The following is a 23,929-nucleotide window of genomic DNA, read 5'->3' on the forward strand; positions in this document are numbered from 1 at the left end:
CTGTAAAACGGGGATGATAGTACCTATCTAATAGGGTTAAATGATTAGGATAAAAAAATTAGATGTAAGTTTCTAGCCTAGCATTTATTGAACTCGAATTATGTTTACATATTTTCTTCTCTATGAGACTCAATTATCCTAGCCCAATTTGATAGATGTGACAGCATTATTGTAATGGAATTATAAGTATGGATTTCGAAGTTAATAGAGCCCGTTCCTGAATGACTCTCCCCATTGTCTTCCTCCCTACATTTGGGATATTTGCTGGACCTCTGCATTGCACAATCATCATAGTTAGTGCCTGATAGTTAATGGACAATATTAAGTTTTAACTGTGGGGAATTAGGTTTTTTGACCCAAATCTAATAAATTGTCTCAAAATAGAGCTAGTCCTTTATCCAACATAAACTTCAAATACAATTGTTACTCTTCAGTAGTTAAATGATACTTGGCTATCAGATCTTTCAAGTATGATGAACATTCATATCTGAAAGATAAAAATACATCCATTTCTAAGGATACCGCTCATTTCTGATTTTATTTGTTTCTCTTTTTTGTCTTTGTTTTGGTCATTTCTGATTTTATACGAAATAATGTGTGGAACACTTAGTGCCTTTTGTAATCAATAGTTTCTAAATAGGTATAAATGTATGTTATTTTCTTTTAATACTTTTTGTCCCTTGTTCAAATGGGGGGGGGGGGAAGCTACTTCATCCACTATGGAATTATTTAAGCTAGACTGCTTTTCAGATTTCATATTCAAGCTTAGCTAATTCAGGAATAAGAGCAATACCTAGTTGCAGCTATCGTTGTTTAGGATGTACTTTATTTGCAGAAAGAACATTTTACTGGGTTTATTTTAATAGGAAATAAAATGAAATTACAATTGATAAAAAAATAACTTAAATCTTACTAAGGCAAAAGCTACAGGAGGAATTCATACTTATGTTTAAGGATTTGTTATTAAGTAATCAACTCTTAATTATCTAAGGACAATTATTAGTAATTCTTAAGAATTTAATATTCTCACCTCCTTAAAGCTTACCCTAAGGTATTTGTTGTGGGGTGGCTTTCTAAACATCTTGCACCTACTGCATTATATTCAGACATGAGAATTCTATATCCCAGGAAGAACCACAACAGCAGTGGTGGCTCAATGCCAGGGCACTGCTTGGGGTTCTGCTGTTTCCCGATCTGTACCAGGTGGGTCAAGATGAGATATTAGTAATTGCGCTGCCTCCATTCTTAGAACAGTAACGTCCATATTTAAATTGGTTATGATTGGTTACTACATTTCAAGGACAAGAAATTTTTTTTAAACGAAGAAAAATTCTTTTTAGCCCAGCAAACTATTAGCATTAGACTTTACTAAATAAACTTCCTTTATCTGGACCTCTTCTCATTGTCTCATCTCAGTGTTGGGAAAGTAAGAACTGCAGTGTTTCACCCTCGTATGATTAAGGAGGTAGTGGCAGTGATTCCTTATTTGTTTTATCCATTCCTTTCTCTTTTGTATTGTCATTATTCTTCTCTCTACTCTTTGCTTTAGTACTGTTTTCTGTCTCTCTCTTTTTCTACCCTTTTTAAGTTTGTGCACGTGTGTATGTATGTATTGATGTAAGGCTCACTGCATGGCCTCAGCTCTCACTAGTCTGTTGAGATCTAGAATGCTAACTAAGCTTCCTTTTATGCATCTGACAGAAACAAACAGAAAAGATAAAAATTATGGTTAGTCTTATTTGTTCTCCTCATATGTTTTTGTTAGGTTGAACCATATGAAGTTGTCAATATTGTTTTGATCTACAGAAACAGATTTAACCTAACACTTCCCTAAGTAGCTGGTAGCCCAAAAGTAGGATTTGGAAATTGATAGTAGGAATGTTGGATATTGCCCAGAGGTTTTGGCTTAGATAACAGACTGGAGTTTGTTGTGGTGCCAATAAGATTGAGCAAAATGGAGAAAATTGATAAGTTTATGTTTTTATTTTTAAGGGGAAGGCTTGGTGGGGAAGCATAAATAATCAGTTTTATTTGGGGGCATAGTGGGACACATTTAAGGAGAAATGGCTAGTACACAGTTGGAAATATGGATTTGTAAACAGAGAGATGAGATCATTGGCATATAGGTGGCACTTAAAGCGTGAATGTGAATGAGGTTACCCCATGAGAATGCAGTGAAAGGAAAAGGGAGCCTGTGGCTTTTCTGGAGTATGGGGAAGTGGATCATGGAAAGAAAACTCAGATAAGGGCTATACATAGAAGTAAAATAGTGTATTCATCATTTTGGAATAATTCATTGGTATGTAAAATTAATAATTAACTATATAGCCTTGGAAGTTATATTTGAAATATGGTTCACTTGCATATTAGTAAGTTGAAACACAAGCTAGAGGTTTACAAATAGAGGTTAAACTATTTTACTGATTGAATCTGTGGAAGAATACAAGCTCTGTAGCTTGAGAGTATTGTAGGATATACCTACCTGACCTCTGATACCTTTCTTGTTTTCTTCCTCTTTCTTTCTTTACTGTTACGTGGTCAACCATTGTGATGGTTACCAATGCTATGGTCTTGAAGTATTAGTTTGCTGTAGCGCCCACTCTGCCTGCCTTACCAATCACCAGAACCCTTTGAGTTAAAGCCTTGCAGGACTGTTCCAGTGTGAAACAGGCTTTCCAGGCAACACTATGGAGGGAAGGAATATAGTACTACTGTCCTGCTTGGGTATAGTAGTCCATAGTCATAATCCTATAACTTACTATTAGCTTAAAAGCCATATTAAACTTTCTTATTGTTTAAAATTCTCATCAGTCTGGTTTTTCTTATACAGACATCATATACGAAGCAATAGCAAAGAACTGATTCTTTTATAACATATTAACACTTTGTATATTTCAAGAATGGGCGATTTTGATCTGTAATTAAAAAGGGTTTCTTCCTTGGAGTATATAGGCAGTACACTCTTAAGTAAATGCACATTTTAAGACTTGTTTGAATTTCTTCTGATAAAAAATTAAATATTTTCACAAAAATAAAAATCTCTATATTTCCTTTTTATGCTTTATTTAAAATACTGTTAGAGAATGCCATTATTTTACTAATTTCCATAAGAAGAGTTCCCCTCCAGACATACACATGCAGTATACTTTAGGTTTTTCTGTTTCTCCTGGAACTGTTGCTCTTAGTGCATGAAAGTTGACCCAATTACTTATTTATTCAACAGCCATTTATAACAAATAAGCAAGAAAGAGTCAGGTAATAAGTTCAACAGTAAAATATGTTTTATCAAAAATATTAAATGAAAAGAGCAAATTACAAAAAAAAGATACATATAAATGTGATGCCATTGTAATAAAATTTTAATCATAAGAGCTGAGTCTGTAATGTTTCATTTCTTTAAACAAAAAACTGAAGCAACTGTGACAAAATGTTAACATCTGTTAAATCTGGGTAATACGTATTTGGGTGTCTGTTATACTTTTTTCTATGCTTCGTACGTTTGAAATATTTCATAATTAAGCATTTTTAATTTTTAAATTAATAAAACAGGCATTATCATAGGGAATGACAGGGGTACTTTAGGTTGGTTAATTAGGAAGGGTCTCTCTGGGAAGTGACACACCGTGTTTCCACAAAAATAAGAACTAGCCGGACCATCAGCTCTAATGCGTCTTTTGGAGCAAAAATTAATATAAGACCCGGTATTATATTATATTATATTGTATTACATTATATTATATAAAACTGGGTCTTATTTTACTATAATTTTTGCTCCAAAAGACGCATTAGAGCTGATGGTCTGGCTAGGTCTTATTTTCTGGGAAACACAGTATTGAGACCTGAATAACAGAAAGGAGTTACACACACACACACACACACACACACACACACACACACGTAAAGTATTCCAGGCAGAGAAACATCTATTTCTGTAGCTCTGAGGCACAAGCAAGCATGACATGTTCAAGGAAAGAAGACCTTTTTAGTCTGTCTGGTTGGAAAACCAACAGTTGTGCTATTGTGGAGGTGACTACCACAGCATAAGTGATAAAAGGCCATTTAGTCTCTGGATACTTATATTGAAGGAAGCTCACCATTTTCAGACTTATCTTATTCTTACACAGTTTTTCCATGAAGGGCTTACAGATTAATGGGATCACAGCAAAAGGACAGAAAAGCTTGCTTGAAGGGTTTCTTAGTGGCCTATCAGGGACGACAGTTTGAGCACCAACAAGAACTACAAAGTAATGGATTATAACACACAATTTTTAAAGGTCATAATTTCTTAGTGTTTTTCAAAGAGAAAAAGGAAAAAGTTCTTCTTTATAGAAGAATGCCAGATGAGATAGAAAGAATGAGAGAATTAGAAAGGACTGTTTTGCAAATCCCAAAATCATTGATTCAGACCAGGATAATCCATGGATGCTAAAATCTTTGGATGAAAGGTTGTTGGAGAACAGGCTATTCATATAGTCTCAATATATCACTTGTTTTTGATCACATAAGTAATCAAATGTGATTACTTACTACAAAAGAAGGAATGTACATTTTAAATGGAGAGATCTGGCAGTTACTGCCTTAAGCAAGTGGTCAAACTTGGTATTATGTGTTTCCTTGATGTGATGCAATAAGAAGTATCCAGCCTCCCCTAAATAGTATCCTTGCCAAAAATTTTAAACTGATGGGCGGCTGGTTTTCTCAGTGGTTAGAGCGCATTGCTCATAACACCAAGGTCTCCGGTTCAATTCCCACATGGGCGAGTGAGCTGCGCCCCCCCCCCCCCAACTAGATTGAAAACAATGACTTCACAACTTATGGGTCCTGGAAAAACACTGTTCCCCATTATTCCCCCCAAAATATTAAAATATGTATATATGTGTATATATATACATATATGTGTGTGTGTGTGTGTGTATATATATATATATATATATATATATATATATATTAAACTGGAATCGAATCATGAGGAAACAATTAGAAAAATCCAGACTATGGGGCATTTTATGAGACAACTGGCCTAGACTTTTCAAAAAATTCAGTGTCATAAAACAAAAAATTGGGGAGGTGTCTGTGCTAGAGTATTTAAGAATGAAGTGATATTTTGTCTGCAGTTAACTTTCAAATAGTTCATCAAAATAAAGTGTAAGTTTTCAAATATTCAGAATAAAAGTTGGAGAGGATGCTTATTCCTGTTTTGAATCTAAATCCAACTTTTGAATATTTTTTTTGCCCTTTGGTTTAATTGTGCTGTTTGGAGCCACTCTGATAGATACAAATCCTCCTGCATGTGGTGTTAGTGGTGTTGGTAATGGTAACACAAGTGATTTTTATATAATATCTATTGCATGTGTATTATGATATAGCAGACACTGTGCTGAACACATTATTTCAGTTAATCTGTTTAACAATTCTTGAGTTAGTACTCATTTCGCCTTTTAAAGATGAAAAGACAGACACTTAAACATCTATCATTATAGCAACAGAAAAAAAAGCACTTCATCTTAAGAATGAAAATGTGAATTTGTGAGGTAGGCTAGAATATTCAGGGGTGAAAGCAAGATAGAAAATTCTGTGGTCAAGTCACTAGGCATGCATATTTTTCTGGCCTTGAACTTGTTATACAGACAACCTACCATTGAGAGGTAATCTAGTGTGGTGGTTAAGAGCACAGTTCCCAAAACCAGAATGCCTAGGTTCAAATTCCAGCTGTACCATTTTCCAGCGAGCCTGGGAAGCACTTCTCCAGAATTCCATTCTGGGAACCTCTGTTGTAGTAGTTTCCTATTGCTGCTGTACAAATTACTCCCAACTGGGTGGCTAAAAACAAAACAAATATATTATCTTACAGTTCTGGAGGTCAGAAGTATAAAACATACTTGAGTGATATCATCACTGTGTCTCTTGAGTATGCACCAAGTGGGTCTTTACTCGTACACAAATCCTGAGGGCTGCATTTCCATCTGGAACACTAAAGGGAGAGGTTTTCTTTTTTTTTTTTACTTTTCCAGTTTCTAGAGGCCCTCTACTTACTGACCTCCTTTGCCTAAACCAGCAACGTATCTCTCTGCCTTTCTTCCATAGTAACGTCTCCCTCTGACTCTCATCTTCTAGTTTTAAGGACACTCATGATTACATTGGACCCACCAAGATACTCCAGAATAATCTCCCTTTTTTTAAGGTCAGCTGGTTAGCAACCTTAATTCCATCTGCAACCTCAACTTCCCTTGGCCGTGTAACCTAATATATTCACAGGTTCCAGGGATTAATCATGTACATTTTGGGGGGGACCACTTTTCGGCCTACACATCTACGTTTATATTCTAAAGTTGTGTAAGGCAGCTGGGACCAGGAGGAGACAGTGACTCCGAAGTGGAGACCCTGGCTGATGCTGCGGACAGTGAGGAGGACCAGTAGGGTTTGAGCTGAAAACAGTTCCTCAGCAGTGTGTGTACATGTCTTTGAATTTCTTACTGGCATCAAGTGTATATGGCAGATGTGGTATTCAAGAATGAATTAGAAGGAGGCAATTGAGTTTTAGTTACATTGTAGTAGGGAGATGATTAAAATATTAGAATAGATTTTACTTGTTTTTATGCCAGCCCTCAGAAGGAAATTGTTCTTAATTACAATTTTAGAGAAGTTTTGGTTTTAATTTTTTTGTTTTTATTACAGATTTTTGCTACCCTTGGATGCCACTCCTGATATGGAGAAGATTGAGGAACAATTTGCTAATCTGAACATTGTTAAACGTTCCTCAGGAACTGAAGAGCCTACTTATCTGCTTGGCATAGACACATCAAAGACTGTACAAGCAGAGAAAGGAAGTTTGGTTGCTGTTTTATGTTCTAATGGATCCATCAGAATATATGATAAAGAAAGGTTAAATGTACTACGAGAATTTAGTGGATATCCTGGATTTCTCAATGGAGTCAAATTTGCACATTCTTGTGACTGTGTATATTCATCATGTACTGATGGCACTATAAAATGTTGGGATGCTCGATTAGCCAGTGAAAAGCCGGTCCAGCTGTTCAAGGGTTACCCTTCCAATATTTTTATCAGTTTTGACGTAAGCTGTAATGATCACGTCATTTGTGCTGGTACAGAAAAAGTTGACGATGATGCATTGTTGGTATTTTGGGATGCACGAATTAATTCTCAGGATTTGTCTACTACTAAAGACCCTCTTGGTACCTATTCAGAGACACATAGTGATGACATCACTCAAGTATGTTTTCATCCCAGCAATCCCAACATGGTAGTCTCGGGTTCAACTGATGGCCTGGTAAATGTATTTGATATTAGTGTTGATAATGAAGAGGATGCACTGATTACAACTTGTAACTCAACTTCATCAGTAAGCTGTATTGGGTGGTCGGGGAAAGATTATAAACAGATATACTGCATGACACATGATGAAGGATTTTGTTGGTGGGATCTTAATCATCTGGATACCGATGAACCAATTACACGTTTGAACATCCCGGATGTCAGAGAAGTAATTAATGTGAAAGAAGGTATTTTGGATTATTTGATTGGTGGCCTATATCATGAAAAGATGGACAAATTGTTTATTCTTGGAGGAGCAAACACAGGAATTATTCACTTAATGAGCTGTACTACATCAGGATTGATCCATATGACCAGCCTTCAGGGAGGTCATGCTGCTACGGTCCGTTCTTTGTGTTGGAATATGCAGGATGATTCTTTGCTAACTGGAGGAGAAGATGCACAGTTGTTACTTTGGAAACCTGGAGCGATAGAGAAGACATTTACAAAGAAAGACAGCATGAAAATAGCATCCTCTGTGTACCAGCGAGTTCGAGTTCACAGTAGTGATTCTTACAAGAGAAGGAAAAAACAGTGATGTTACATTGGGAGTTTACTTGATAGGTTTTATTAGTTGCAAATCATTACTTTTATATACTATATGTGAAAGATATCTTTCAAGCTCATATGTAAAAATAAGCCAGTTAACAAACAGCCCTGGGAAAATGTTGAGAATGGTTTATTTCAGGCCTTCACGTATTTTAATTTTTTTTTTAAGTCACCAGTTGAGTATATAATCAGTGACTTGAAAGTAAAATTACATTACTCATTTTAAAAACCCATCTGTTAGTAAATGTTGAGTTTGAAGAAATAGCTTTGATCAAGACTTTTTAGAAGTAGATGGCTGGTGTGACTTAAAAGAAAAACAGGTGGTTTGGACTATATTTTTTAAGCTCAATTTTTTACATTTTAAATCATCTTTATTACTTATAAAAGCAAATAAGACCATTTTGTTCATTTAAGGAGCTCCTACTTAATACACATAGATTACATTGGATATTTAAAAATAAACATTCTGAGTCTAAATAGAATTAAACTTTTTTGAAATAAAATTATTTCAATCTAATAAAAGTATGCTTAGTATATATTTGTATTTATAATGTTGGTTAAACTGTAAACAGGTGTTTCACCGATGAAAAGGAAATTATCTTGCAAAATTCATTTGAAGTATGGTGTCAGATGAGTGCTAGATTTAACCAGGGTGATCATTTCATAAGGTATATACATGTCTAATCACTGTGTTGTACACCTGAAACTAATATTGTATGCCAGCTGTAATTGGAAAATAAATTAATTTTTAAAAATAAATCATTTTGGGGGCTGGCCTGGTGGCTCAGGCTGTTGGAGCTCCGTGCTCCTAACTCCGAAGGCTGCGGGTTCGATTCCCACATGGGCCAGTGGACTCAAACCAAAGTTGTCGGTTCAACTCCTCGAATCCCGCAAGGGATGGTAGGCAGCGCCCCCTGCAACTAAGATTGAACACGGCACCTTGAGCTGAGCTGCCTCCCGAATGGCTCAGTTGGTTGGAGCTCAGGCTCTCAACCACAAGGTTGCCAGTTTGATTCCTTGAGTCCCACAAGGGATGGTGGGCAGCGCCCCCTGCAACTAAAGATTGAATATGACACCTTGAGCTGAGCTGCCACTGAGCTCCCAGATGGCTCAGTTGGTTGGAGCGCGTCCTCTCAACTGGACCTGGAGTTGAGCTGCATCTTCCACAACTAAGACTGAAAGGACAACTTGAAGCTGAATGGCACCCTCTACAACTAAGATTGAAAGGACAACAACTTGACTTGGAAAAAAGGCCTGGAGGTACACACTGTTCCCCAATAAAGTCCTGTTCCCCTTCCCCAGTAAAACCTTTTAAAAAAACGAAAATAAATCATTTTGGGGGCTGGCCTGGTGGCTCAGGCTGTTGGAGCTCCGTGCTCCTAACTCCGAAGGCTGCTGGTTCGATTCCCACATGGGCCAGTGGACTCAAACCAAAGTTGCCGGTTCAATTCCTCGAGTCCCGCAAGGGATGGTGTGCAGCGCCCCCTGCAACTAAAGATTGAATATGACACCTTGAGCTGAGCTGCCACTGAGCTCCCAGATGGCTCAGTTGGTTGGAGCGCGTCCTCTCAACTGGACCTGGAGTTGAGCTGCATCTTCCACAACTAAGACTGAAAGGACAACTTGAAGCTGAATGGCACCCTCCACAACTAAGATTGAAAGGACAACAACTTGACTTGGAAAAAAGGCCTGGAAGTACACACTGTTCCCCAATAAAGTCCTGTTCCCCTTCCCCAGTAAAACCTTTTAAAAAAATGAAAATAAATCATTTTGAGACTCAAAGTGAATATACAAAAACGAAAGTATTTATGATAGCAGAATGACTGTTTTTATTTCAAAATACCCTAGTATTTTTGAGAAAATTTTCTTCCATAGTATTTCATCCATAATCTTAAACTTGAATTTCTATTTACTGTTATGTTTTACTCCTTTCAAACATTTCTCCAAAGAATCTTAATTAAAAAGTTAATCTCTCTAAAGGTTTGTTTTCTTATGTTTAATTAAAAATAAAAATATATTTTTATAAAAATTTATAAAATATTATTATAAAATATTTTTATCTTTTCCATTAGAAATATTGCCATGAAAAACAAATGTTACTTTAGAAACTCTTACATTTCTCCTTAAATGGTAATGACATCTCTGAGACTGTAATACTGGGGGACATTTTTAATTTTCTATGGAACAATGCAGCTTACGTTTAGGCTGTGATCTAGCTTAACTCACTTGAGACTAAACAATAGGTAAGTCACTGTTAAACGTATTCAAAACTTATAATCCTTCTTTTGAGAAATTGAGCTATTCTTGCTGTTGTCCACACCATAAATCTGAAGGTAATTCTGGACTTTTCCCTTTTCTCCTCACTAGTCAATCACCAAGTCCTATGCAATTCCACCTCCTAAAATCTGTCAGCTGTCCTTTCACTGTTACTACTTCTGCCTTAGATAAGACTGTCATCATTTCTCACCTAGATTACAGATCCTGTCTCTAATCTCCAAATTCATTCTTCACACCACTTCTAGGCTGAACATCGAAAACACAGATTTGATAATGTCTCATGTTGCTTAAAATCTTTCGTACATTTTGATTTTTTTGATAGAACACTGTAAAAATGAGAAACCATGCTTTCAAGATTATTTCGGATATGAGACAATACTGTGTTGTAAATGGGAAAAGCTGGTTAAACAGACTTGGAGAAATTGCATTTATAAACAACAGGAAATAGGAATATCAGAATGACAGCTTTTAAAAATACTTAAAATTCAAAAGTAATTCATAGAGTTGGAAAATGCAAGTGAAGAAATATCTCAGTAGAACTCAGTAGACAAAGTGAGAAAAGATAAAAACCACAGAAGATAAATATAGGGGTCTAATATCTGACCAAAAGTTTTACAAAATGAAAAAAAAAATGTCAAGGGGGTGCAGAGCGATTATTGAAATGATGTAAAAAGCTATTCCAGAACTTCAGTCTTTAGATTGAAATGTCTAACACAGTGTCAAGTATAATGAATGAAAAAAACACATGAAGGTATAGCTCTGAAGTTTCAGAATTCAAAAAATAGAGAAAATCTTAAAAAGTTTCCAAAGAGATGGGGAAAAACAATCACTTAGGAACAAAAATAACATCTGCATTAGACTCCTCATTAGCAAATCTGGATGACAGACAATGGTGATCAATGCCTTCAAAGTTTTCTGAGGACAAATTCCAGCTATCTGAACTTACTCTCTTCAAACTCATGAAGCCAATAGATTACAATAAATTTTTTGTGAAACATTCCTTCGTACTTGCTCTCTGAAACTCAGGAATCAAAGTTGTTTGGACTGACCAGATCTATCACAGAGTATTCATTGCTACCCAAACTCATTGGCTGAATCAAAAATAAAAGATTTGGATTTCAGGAGATACTTTTCCAATCCACATGTATGATTCAATGACTGTCAAACTGCCGTCAAGTGTAAAGGTAAAAACATTTTCAGACATACAAGATTTCAAACTACTTTTTATGCAGCTATTTAAAAGGCTACTAGAGGATGTATCCCACAAAAAATAAGGGACTAAATCAAGGGAGACAAGATACCAGAAATAGGCACCAGCCTAGCATAGTGGCAGGATAACAGCTTTGCAGCAGGATTACAGTATTCATTCCACATTGGAACGAGAGGACAAAAGATAACGAGGGAGACGTCCACGGAGAAAAATGAACTGATAGGTTACTCAATGCATTCGATCATATGGGAAATGGTATAAGTGGGTTAAACCCACTTATACTGTGTTGGTGAGGATGTGGAGACATTGAAAGCTTCATACACTGCTGATGGGAATGTAAAATGGCATGGCTATAATTTGGCTATCCCTCAATTAAACAAGAGTTGCCATTTGACCCAGCATTTCCATCCCTAGGTATATGCTGAAGAAAATTGAAAACATAGGCCACACAAAAACTACATGAATGTTCATAACACCATTATTCCTAATAGCCTAAAGATGGAAATCGCCCAGATATCTCTCAATTGATGAATGAGTAAAATATGTTATATCCATTACAAGGGAATATTATTCAGCCATTAAAAGGAATAAAGTACTAATACATGTTACAACATGGATGAATCTTGAAAACATGCTAAGTAAAAATAGCCACAAAAGACCACATATTGTGTGATTCCATTTACATAAAATGTCCCAAATAGTCAAATCTATAAAGAAAGAATAGTAGTTGCCTAGGCCTGGGAGGTGGGAGTGGAAATGAACAGTTGTTGGGTGATAGCTAAAGGGTATGGGATTTCTTTTAGGAGTGATGAAAAATTGTGATTTTTAGAATCACAATTCTAAAATTGTGATTATGGATGCACAACTTTGTGAATACATTAACCATTGAATTATATACTTCAAATAGATTAAATGTATGGTGTGTGAATTATCTCTGAATAAAGCTATTGTCCAAAAAAATAAAAGGATAAACCAATATGAAACAAAAAGCCAGGGCGACAATGTTAATTGTTGACAAAATGGAATTTAAGGCTAATGTCATGTTGATTCCACAACCAAATGAAAAATGAAGAAAAAAGTTGGGTCCGTTTAATTTATGAATATATATTCAGTTAAAATATTAGCTAACCAAATCCAATGGTGTATTAAAAAATTACCAAGTAAGATTTATCTCAGGAATACTATTCGAATGACTCTACATCAGAAAACCTATCACAGTAATGGACAAAAAGGAAAAAAATATCATGATTACCTTAATTGATACAGAAAAATGTGGTAAGGTTTTGACTAGTGAAAAATATAAACATCAAATTATCAATAAAATGACTTCTTAGAAGGGAATGGAACTGGGTTTAGAAGTTAAAAAAAAGGAAGGATGAAAGGGAGGAGAGAGAAGATAAGACAAAAATATTTTAATAGGAAAGACAAGAAAATTACTTTGAGAGGATATTACAACTCTGTCAGAGAGTTTGAGAACCAATAACCGGCACAGGGAAAACCATGCAAAGGAAAAGGGGTGGGGGGATAACTTTTAACTCCAAGGGGTAAAATTTGTATAAGTAATGCAATCATAGTATGTATACTACTTGACCCAGTAGTGAAAATATTTATTTATAATAATGTAAGCACAATATTGATTTAATGAAAAGTTGTAGAATTATATTGGGAGCAGCGAAGGGAAGTGGAAGGGGTGTGGAAATGCTTAGTTTTCCTCTTCCATAATAGAAAGTTAACATTCTTTCTATGGATAAATCAAGAAAATAGCAGTATAAGCATATTATTTGGAATCATGTAAGTAAGTCACCTGCCACAACTGCTAAGAGTTGAAAGTGGTTTCCTGTGGAGAAGAGAGAAAGGCAGAAGAGAAGGGCTGGGGGACTGCTGTTTTTGTTGGTCTTTGATTTCTGCTATATATACATACCTGGCGGTAGAATACCAGGCTACTTTGGCTGCAAAGAACAGCTCAGTTCAAATTGACCAAATAAGGAACTTCACATAAAATACTTCACATAAGTCCAGAAGCATTTCCAGGGTTTGGTTGTTAATATAAATTCTTCCCACTTTTCTGTTTTGCCAGTCTTCATTTTTCTAGCTTCATGTTCACAAGATGACTAAAATCAACCAGTGATCTTATCCACACTCACCAATGTCCAATGGAAAAGGGACTTTGTTTGCCTGTGATTCTTTGCCTAGAATAGTCACACTCAAGAGAAATGTGCTCACCACCAGCTGGCCCAATCCTGGTTCACCGCCTGTGGGGCTGGAGCTCCTCTGAAGCACATGAGTTCCAAGAAGGGTACAGAAGGTAGGTTGGGTTGATGAACAGTTGTTCTACAGGTACTACTTGATTTCAATTATGTGTATGTGTTACTTCAAAATAATTGTCATTTTAACATCGAATCAAATGTAAGATGTTTGTAAGGTAATAATTAACTTGCACAGTTTTACTTTAATCAGTATGCATTAAATGCAAACTATTCTACCTTTATTGGACTATTGTTTAGAGGAGAGGTAGACATTTTTAAAAATTAAAAAAAGAAACTGAAAAATGGGCCAGATGATTGTTGTTGTCCTTTTGGCAAATTGTATGTAATCTGCCACTGCAATCAGCAATGTCATATTGAATCAATTTACTATTCAATTACTGACCCATTAGTAAATCTATCTTTCAGATACTCAAACCAACTCTCACTTATCTAGCTTTGAGATTAGTCATACATTATCTTCTGCACTTTAGTGCTGCCTGGGTTTTGTGCATTTCACTGCCCATTAGCTTTTATTGTGTAAAGTGTAAGAATTAAAATCATTTTGTAGCCCATTACCCTTCATTCTTCTCACTCTACACCTTATCGTAAGTCAAAAAAAACACACACAAAAAACCCCTACTTGAAATCCGTGAATGCACCATGGAAAAATGCAACCATTCTGCATCGGTTTCATTATCTGAAAAATGGAGATTAGAGTATATGACAGAAAGTGCAAATTATCTCCCATTATTCTTTTTTATAGTTATAAAACCCCCAAATTTCTATATGCTCAGAATAAAGATTATATTTCCCAGAATATTTTACAACTGTTTGTGGTTATAAGACTGTGTTGGAATAATAAGGTGTATGTGTAAACTTCTAAGAACCTACATAAAATGACACATATGTCCCCTCTCCTGCTGTCTGGAATGTGGATGTGATGGCTGGAGCTCTAACCAACATCCTGAACCATGAGGATGCAGGCCACAACTAGCTTCTAGAGTAGTTGGCTAAAAGGAGTCTGGGATCCTGAGGTTTTGTGGAGAAACTGCTCTATTGTTTAAGCGACTGTTATTTCAGTTCTCTGTTACAAGCAGTGGAACCTAACTGATAACATTGTATAAACTTTTGAAGATTGTTGACATTACATGAGCTAATGCCTATAAAAACCCTTAGAACAGCAAGAGTAGCATAAGCAGAGAGTAATATTTATAATGTTATACTGTTTCCATGCTTTGGTAAGGTTGTTCCTCTGCCTGGCGGTTTGTTTGGCAAACTCCTCTTTGTCCTTAAGACCCAGATCAATCATTTCCTCCGCTATGAAACTTGTTCTGATCCCCACCTGGCAATTAATCCTCCCTTTGCCTTATATGACTTCTTAACCTTGTGTATACTTTTACAGCAACTTGCACACTTTTGTTTACACATTTGTCTCACTACTAAACCACTCATTAAAAACAAAACAATACAAAACTGGAATTCTCTTTCAATAAACCTAAAAATCTCATGGCTCATATTGATTCTTTTACTGCCCCTAAATCTATTATAATGTTCAACACGCCAATCTTGCAAACCACCACTCCCTCCCCCAGAGATCCTGATACACCATTCCTCCCCTCTCCTGGCCCACGCAGTTGATCAGGTCAGATAAATATCTGTTGGGCTGGGCACTGTAGTAGATGATGCTGGGGATAATAATATGCAAAGCACAAAAGTAGGAAGGATGAGGAAATGATTTATTCTGTTCTCAGGCACAGGCTGAGAAAAGATGATGCCTGTATTCTGAAAGAAAAAGTCTTTGCCCGATAGACTAGAGACAGGGAAAAAGAGCATCAAAAGATGAAATGGGCAGAAGGAACAACATGTGCAAAGGTGCAGAGTGTAAAATACGTGGTTAATTTTAGTTTTAAGCCCTGGACTCGGGCCTTCCCAAGTTTCTCTGCAAACACATTCACACAACATTTCTTAGGGTGAGTTACCTCTGCAGGTGGCTCATCGCATTTATTATGTCTTGGTTTTTTATCTTGTTAATTCTGAGGACACAGTTTCCCTGAGCTTGTTTCCTAGACTCAGTACCACTGGATAATGACTGAGTTGTCAGTATTACTATTCTGGAGAAATGGTCCTCAGTGCCAGTTCAAGGCCCTGCCGTCCACTCATTGTGCCATTATGTACCTTCAGGCTCATTCTCTTCTCTGGCATTCAGAGCATTTGTAAGATTGCCTTGTAAAAGCTTGCCGGTTCGTTTTTAGCTTTGCATTTCTAGTTCACAGCAGGTTTGTCAGTTTTCTAACTCTTGTCTTTCATCTGTAGCCTCGGGGCAATGCAGCATTAATATAGCTTGAGTCTTGTTTGCTTGGTTACTTTTGATTCCAATAACCTCCTCGTTTATTAAACTAGTCTATGTATGAAGTTGCTATCTGTGTTTTCATTTCACTTTTCTAGGACAGAATACAGATTCCATATTTTCTTAGGGGCTTTGCAAATAATGTGTCTTGGCCCAGGAATTGAATGAAATCCTAACAGGTTTAACCAAGTACGTACTCTTTCTCCCAGAGACCCTCGTTGGCTATGAGTCCCACAGAGCCATGAGCCGGGCATGATTTGACTGTCCCGGAGCTGCAACACTCTGCCTGGCAACTCCTTTTGAAGTTGGGTTGAGTTTTCTACAAGCCTGAAGGCTGTTCCAGGTCTCAGCACCATCTGGAAGCACCTGCTAGTGTGGTTTTTTTTTTTGCTTCCATTGTACTTGACTCACACACCTGTGCTGTTACACGTATGACATGCTGTCGAGTTTTGTTTCCTTTTTTTTTTTTTTAAGATTTTTTTTATTGGGGAAGGGAAACAGGACTCAACTGGGGAACAGTGTGCACTTCTAGGACTTTTTTCCAAGTCATGCTGTTGTCCTTTTAGTCATAGCCGTGGAGGGCGCAGCTCAGCTCCAGGTCCAGCTGCCATTGCTAGTTGCAGGGGGCACAGCCCACCATCCCCTGCGGGAGTCAAGAATTTTATGTTGGGGACTAACATGATCAGATTTGTATCATTCTGTTCAGTGTAGACCATGGGAACTGATAATTCTCTAAAAGGCTAAAGTAGTCAAAACAGTACCAATATCAGAACTCAAGTTTTTGACCCGAGTGTAGCAGGTTTTCCACTAAACATGCTGACTACTCTAGCAATATATAAAAGGGCCCCCTATTTACCATATTAATCTGCTAGTGTGAATTTAAATTTTTGACTGAGAGACTGGGAAAGATTTCACATAATCACTAAGCAGCCTAACCTTGTCTTTTATCTCTTTTGAGGGACTTGCCTTTTAGAAGATACTTTTCTCTTGAATTCCATCTCCTCATTTGAATGGAAGAGAGTTTACAATTCATTCATTCTTTAGATGTGTGCAGAGCATAATTTGCATGGAATAATTTGTTCTAGGGCCTATATCTTTTAAAAATTCATGCAATCTTTGTTAAGTCTAAATTTAATTTCTATTGATACAGTGTAATCCCATTTCCTCCAGTTTCTTTCAAAAGAGTATATATCAAGTCCAAGGTGTATGGACAGCAGCCTTTAGCAGGAGTTTGCTTTCTCCACGAGATAGTAACTACCCTCAGTGTGCTTAATACTCTCTTTGCTTCCACACCCCGCTCCCTGTTTAGATGCCATCAGCCAGCCTCCTGTGCAGCAGGCTGGCCAGCGGAGGATCTTTCACTTGACGTGTCAACACTTTTGCTTCCAATGGCTTGTGCCCAGGGTCCATGGGGTCTGGCAAAAGACAAGGTAAATACAGTCTTGCACTATTAGCGCCCTCTCTTGGCGTTTCCTACCTATAGCACTGCCCCACTAATCTAGTGGGACCTTATTATAATTCCAAGGGTTCCCCAGGTTCCCCAAATCCTCATGGTTGGTATGATCCTGTGTTACTGTCAGAGCTTTAGTCTGAATTTATCCTAGGGATGGTATCATTATTCTGGCAAAATTCATGTCATTGAATGTCTCTTTGCCATCTGTGTTCTACTTCCTGCTTGCTGGAATAAGAAGTGCTAAATTATTCCCTCTCATCAATGACAACACCCACTCCTGGGTTTAAGTTCAGTTTTTTACACTGTACCCAGCAACATGGTCTTTTAGTCATGCACTCATTCATTTATCCAGTTTGAGTGCTTATTACATGCCAGCTACTGTGCTCACTACCTGAGGCACAGTTGTGTGTTCTTTCATCTCGAATCTTCTGACCTAGTGACCCTGAGATTGGGGTAGGGGGGTGGGTGTTAAAAGTGAAAACCAGCGTCTTCACGGAGACTGGAAGGAAATGGAAGCGTCTACAGTTGCCAACATTGTAATTAATGCATCTTAAGTAAGAAGCTTAAACATATTTTAATGGTTATATATGAGCATGATTGCTATCTTCATTTAATTAGAGGGAAGGCGATATGCCACCTCTTAACATATTTCAGTAGAGTCCGTGAGAATGGGGCTATTCATTTAAAAGGTAACATGGTTCCTAAAAAATCTAAATATGGAATTACCGTATGATAAAGCACTTCCACTTCTGGGTACATATACAAAAGAATTGAAAGCAGGGTCTCCATGAGGTATCTACACACCCATGTTCAGTGTAGCATTACACGATTGCAGAGAGGTGAAAGCAGCCTAAATGTCCATGGACAGGTGAATGGATAAAGAAAATGTGGCACATATATACAATGGAATATTATTCAGCTTTAAAAAAGAAGGAAATCCTGTCATCTCCTACCACATGGATAAACCTTGAGAATATTATGCTGAGTGAAATAAACAACAGGACAGATACTGTATGATTCCACTTACATGAAATACCTAGAGGAGTCAAAATTATGGAAACAAAAAGTAGAATGGTGGCTGCCAGGGACGCGGGGGAGGGAGAGATGGGCAATTGCTGTTCACTGGGTATAGTTTCAGTTTTGCAAGATGAAAAAGTTCTGGTAGAGACCTGTTACAGAACAATGTGAATATAAACTATTGAACTGTACATTTAAAATTGTAATTTAAGAGAGAAAATTTAATATTATGTGTTTTTTGCTACAATCAAAAATTAAAAACATTTGAAAAGTTAACATGGTGAATATGGAAGTAATTGCGGGTATGATAAAATGAGTGGTAAATTGGGGTCAGTTAGAAGATTGGGGTTGCAGACCTGGCAATGCCAATTCCTAGCTGTGTGACCTTGGGCTTGCATTTAACCCCTAAACCTCCGTGTCCTCACTGGTAAAATGAGATCATGTCACCGACTTTAAAGAATTTTGCAGGGGTTCAATGAGATGATGTGTGTGCAAATTGGCAGGCCCTAACGCACTATTCAAAGTGAGGCATTTGGATAGTGATGATGGTGGGTTTCTCTATTATCGGGGTTCACTGTTGTGTCTGGCCACATCTGGGCATGGGGCATATTGAGGCACCAGCTCCAGCTTCTCTCTTCCATTTTTCCTGCCATGTTCTCCAAGGTTACAGATGTTACAAGAGGAATGCCTAACCTGGTTGTTGATCCTCTTACCAGCAACTATCCTTACTTCTCCCCAGGCAAGTTCCACTTGTCTCAATTTTCTTATTTTAGTTAACTCAGTTATAGAATTTGCAAGATTAAATACAGACATGTAAGAAAATTGAATAGCAATGCAAGTTGGTGAACTGAGTCCTGACTAGTTCGGTCAGAGTAGCTAGTACCCAGCTGGCTCTTGAAGGACAAAAAAGATTTGAATAAACAAAACAAGGGGAATAGAAGGAAGGGTTGGCATTCCTGGTGGGAGGGAACCTCAAGAGCAAAATTTGTAGGAAAAAACAAATGAGGAAAGCTTAGAAGACAAGGAGAACACTGGCCTGCTTGAAACGATGAGCCTGAAAGATGAGAAGGGGTACAGATAATGGGGGTACTTTAGTAGCAGGCTGAGGGTATTGGATTTTATACAGTGAGGAGTTTAGTAATTTTGATTTGAGAATAGAGGAATGAGCTGTTCAATGTGGGTTTTAGACCAAAATAATGTATGGACCTACTGCAATTACAACAAAATTTCAATGAGTTGTTTAGGAGAACTCTATAAAGTGATACTGAAATTCAACCAGATGAATCATCAGGTGACAATAAGTAAGAAAAAGATTTAAAAATATAATGCAAGACGACTTGCCTTATCAGTAAGCAGTGGTGGGAAAATGGGTTATTTATTTTCCCATCAGGGAAAAACATCCATCAGGTTCCCATTTCACACCATATACCAAAATTAATTCAAGCTCAATTAAAGAGTAGTGTAAGAGAAAAATAAAATAAAAATTGAGGATAAATGTCTTCTCTCTGGATGGGTAAGGAATTTTTAGAGCAACAGAATCTCCTATATACTGCTGGTGGGATTGTTAATTGGTGCAATCATTTAGAAAAGCAATTTGCCCCATCTTGGTTCTATGACCCGATTTCACTTCTAGATACACACACAAACCCAAGAAACCATAGTACACAAGAAGATGTTTCCAGGAATGTTCACAGCACCACTGTTCAAGACAGTAAAATGCTGGAAACAATCCAATATCACAAAACAAGAGGATGAATAAAGTGCAGAACATTTATAAAAGGAATGTTACATAGCAGTGAAAGGAAGCTGTCTAAAGTATCTGTATCAACATGTTTAAATTAAAAGCACATCATGTTGGGTGAAAAAATTAACTTACAGAGGATAGCATACAGTATAATCCCAATTATATACAATCCTAAAATATGAAAAAATAGTACCACATGTTGTTTAAGAATATGTACCTATTTAGTAAATGTATGACATCATGGGAATAAAAAGCATTAGATTCAGGGTTGTTGTAACCTCTGAGAAAGAAGGGATGTGATGGGAGAAGATTACACAAAAGGCTTCCACCATGTTGGTATTTATTTCTAGAGCAGTGTGGTAGGTACGTGGGTATTTGTTATATTACTCACTGTGGCACTTTGTAAGTCTGAATGTTTTGTGAAATAAAAGGTAAAGATATGGGCCGGCCCGGTGGCTCAGGCAGTTAGAGCTCCATGCTCCTAACTCCGAAGGCTGCCAGTTCGATTCCCACATTGGCCAGTGGGCTCTCAACCACAAGGTTGCCAGTTCAACTCCCCGAGTCCCGCAAGGGATGGTGGGCTCCGCCCCCTGCAACTAAGATTGAACACGGCACCTTGAACTGAGCTGCAGCTGAGGTCAGGGATCGAATATATGGTGATGGAAGGAGAACTGACTCTGGGTGATGAACACACAATGGGATTTATAGATGATGTAATACAGAATTGTACACCTGAAATCTATGTAATTTTACTAACAATTGTCACCCCAATAAATTTAATAAAATAAAATTAAAAAAAAAATCTTTTGTTTTTAAAAAAAGGTAAAGATAATGTATATTCCTTATAATAAATTAAAACATTATTTAAGTATGTGATTTAATCTTTACCACCAACCTCCAACCAAAGCCTAAAGGTATTCACTGTTAACAGTTCCAGAAAGTATATTCTCCCAGATATTTTCTAGACATTTACCTTTTCTAGATATCTGTATATTTCATGTCAGGTTTTTTCTAATGTAAATAGGACTACTTTACCTATAATTCTGTAATGCTTGCTTTTTTAAACTTAATATTTTAGACACCTTTCCATATGAGTACTTATATATATCCCTTATATCTAATGACTGTATAATATTCCATACTGTGAATGTGCCAGAATTTAATTATCTCTCAAATGATACATGTTTAGGTTGTTTCCAATTTTTGTTATTAATATTCTGTAATAAATATTCCTGGTGAACCTTAGGAATATTTTTGTTTGAAAGATTTCCAGAGGAAAGAATTTTTAAGAGAAAGACTTTTTGGAGTATTTATACTTAGTGATGAAAGAAATCCTAAAGGAAATATGGTATACACCTCTATGTCAAGTCAATATATAAAAACTTTATGTAAGTCAATTACAAAAAACACCAAAACTATAATAGAAAAATAAACAAAGTACATCAATAGACAACTTGCAGAAAAAGCTATCTAAATGACTACTAAATACATTGCAAATAGTTTAACTATTCTCACTCTATGAAGGTATGACAATTAAGTTCACAAACTCATCCTAGAAAAAGTGCTACATACCTCATTGCTGAATATCACTATAGTCACTTTTGGAGTACTCCCCTTGGGAAGCTATGCACTGACACCAGCACCTAGTGCACCCTTCAAAGCAATTTTGGAACTCTTTTTTCTGGAATGGCCATCAGAGCTGTTGTCGTATTACTCTTGATGTCCTGAATGTCATCAAAATGTCTTCCTTTCAATATTTCCTTTATCTTCAGGTGAAGAAAGAAGTAATTGGGGGCCAGATCAGGTGAGTAGGGAGGGTGTTTCAATATAGTTGTTTACTGGCTAAAAACTCCACGTTAAGACAGTGCCACGTGAGCTGGTGCATTGTCATGATGCAAGAGCCATGAATTGTTGGTGAAAATTTCAGGTCATTTAACTTTTTCACACAGCATTTTCAGCACTTCCAAATAGTAAACTTGGTTAACTGTTTGTCCAGTTGGTACAGATTTGTAATGAGTAATCCCTCTGATATCAAAAAAGGTTAGCAACATTGTTGCAACAAGTTTGTGAACTTAGTTGTCAGACCTCATATAATCAGAGATGAAAGTTATAATTAGTTTCAATTTTTTGGCATATAAATGTAGACAAGATGAGGAAGGGAGCCATCATGTTGGCAATGTGGCAGAACTTAATCAAGAACTTAAAAATGTTCATATCCTTAGACTATTAATTCCACTGTTATAAATAGAGCTTGAGGAAATAATCAAAGATGTTGTAAGTAGAGAATCATTGCATGTATTTTGAGGCCACTGCTCCCTCTCTTCTTTTTCTTCCCCAACATACATGGAAACAGCAGAGAGCCCCCAACATTCATTTTGTGCAACATGACTCATCCCCTGACCACAGCTGATTGGATGAGGCATGCATACCTGACCCAAGCTGGGCTAGGGCTCCTTTCCAGGGGTTCTAGCCTCACCTCTGGTTAAGTGATTTGCCTGTGTATTATTAGTCAGGATTCTTTTGGTGTAATTTATAGAAATTCAACAACAAAGTAGCTCAAACATTAAAAAAAAAGGGAATTTACTAGCTCATATAACTGAAACTAGCTTCAAACATAGGTGAATCCAGCAGTTCCGATCGTGTTGCTAAAATTCGGCTTTTGTCAAAGTTTCTCCCTCAGTATTGGCTTCCTTCAGGATGGAAGAGACAGAAAAGTTTCTAGATGGATAAAAAGTATTAAAATATGAAGAAAGTGGATGATTATGGTAATAACTAGTATTTATTGAGCAGTCAACATGTACCAGGCCCTGTAGTAAATGTCTAAGCTCATTTAAATCTGATGTCTATCCTATGAGTTATGAAGTGTTAGTCTGCTTATTTACAGGCCAGGGAACCAAAGCTGGGAGGGGTCACTTTTCCTAGCTCCTGACAGAGCTGGGATTCCACTTTAGGTGTATCTGATCCCAGAGTCTGAGTTCTCATCATTATGCTTATAATTAGTTATAGCTTTAGTTCATTTAATTGTGTGATTTGACTATTTTACGAGCAAAATTACTACTTGTGGTACATTATTTTGTGTTTATCCTGTGTAAAATAAAGTATACCTGAAGTTGGTTTTCTCTCCTTCCCATTCCCCTCTTCACCCCCCAATTCTCCTTCCACAATCTCCTTCCCCCAGACATAGGGCCCCTCTTCCTGCTTTCATCCATTGGTGACACCTAAGGCCTTGCACTGCTTGGTAGGGAACTAGAGCACCTAAGTATTTTACATTTCAAGCAATAATTATACACATTAATCATGTGGAAAGGCATGAATAACCTACAACCCTTGAGGCACATCTAACTGCACTATTTAAATTGTGACCCAAGAAAATGTCACTGCTGAGGTGTTTCCTGTGTAGAAAAATGTGGCTCAAAGAAATATATCACCAAAGTCCCTTGTTTACACTAGCTGTGTGCATATTCCTTTTATTGTTTTTCCAAAGAGAAGAGCTCTTGCCTCAGGTGTTTTCACTGTTCTTTCCTCTCAGCCCAGCTTCATGTACCCTCCACCTCCCACAAATTGGACTAGTCTACCTCCAATGATGTCTTACCAGCATAGGTCTTTTCCTCCTCTACCAGTTGATAATTGGTTTGATGATGCTTCTGCTATTACCTTAGCCCTTCTTTAGTTCACCAGTCAGCCACCATTTGATAGTCTATGCCTTCTAGTCTCACCACATGGCCAGCCCGCCAGTAGATTCACGATAAGCTCA

The 23,929-nt window shown here is 37.0% G+C and overlaps 1 protein-coding gene across 9 annotated transcripts in view; it reads left to right on the forward strand.

Annotated features, from left to right (window-relative positions):
• WDR89 (WD repeat domain 89) overlaps nt 1–18,707 on the forward strand; it is a 110,770-nt gene extending 92,063 nt beyond the window's left edge. For 7 of the 9 annotated variants that reach the window (XM_074327391.1, XM_074327392.1, XM_074327390.1 and 4 more), the window contains one exon: nt 6,676–8,626. In XM_074327391.1, coding sequence (XP_074183492.1) covers nt 6,707–7,870 — 1,164 coding nt within the window. In that variant the 5' untranslated portion in view covers nt 6,676–6,706 and the 3' untranslated portion in view covers nt 7,871–8,626. Of the gene's footprint in view, nt 1–6,675; nt 8,627–9,877; nt 11,343–13,445; nt 13,674–17,270 lie in introns of those variants that run through there. The other 2 variants (XR_012494656.1, XR_012494655.1) reach the window with 2 other exon arrangements.
• Nucleotides 18,708–23,929: the final 5,222 nt, after the last annotated feature.

This window comes from Rhinolophus sinicus, linkage group LG03, assembly GCF_036562045.2.
Source record: "Rhinolophus sinicus isolate RSC01 linkage group LG03, ASM3656204v1, whole genome shotgun sequence".
NCBI lineage: Eukaryota > Metazoa > Chordata > Mammalia > Chiroptera > Rhinolophidae > Rhinolophus > Rhinolophus sinicus.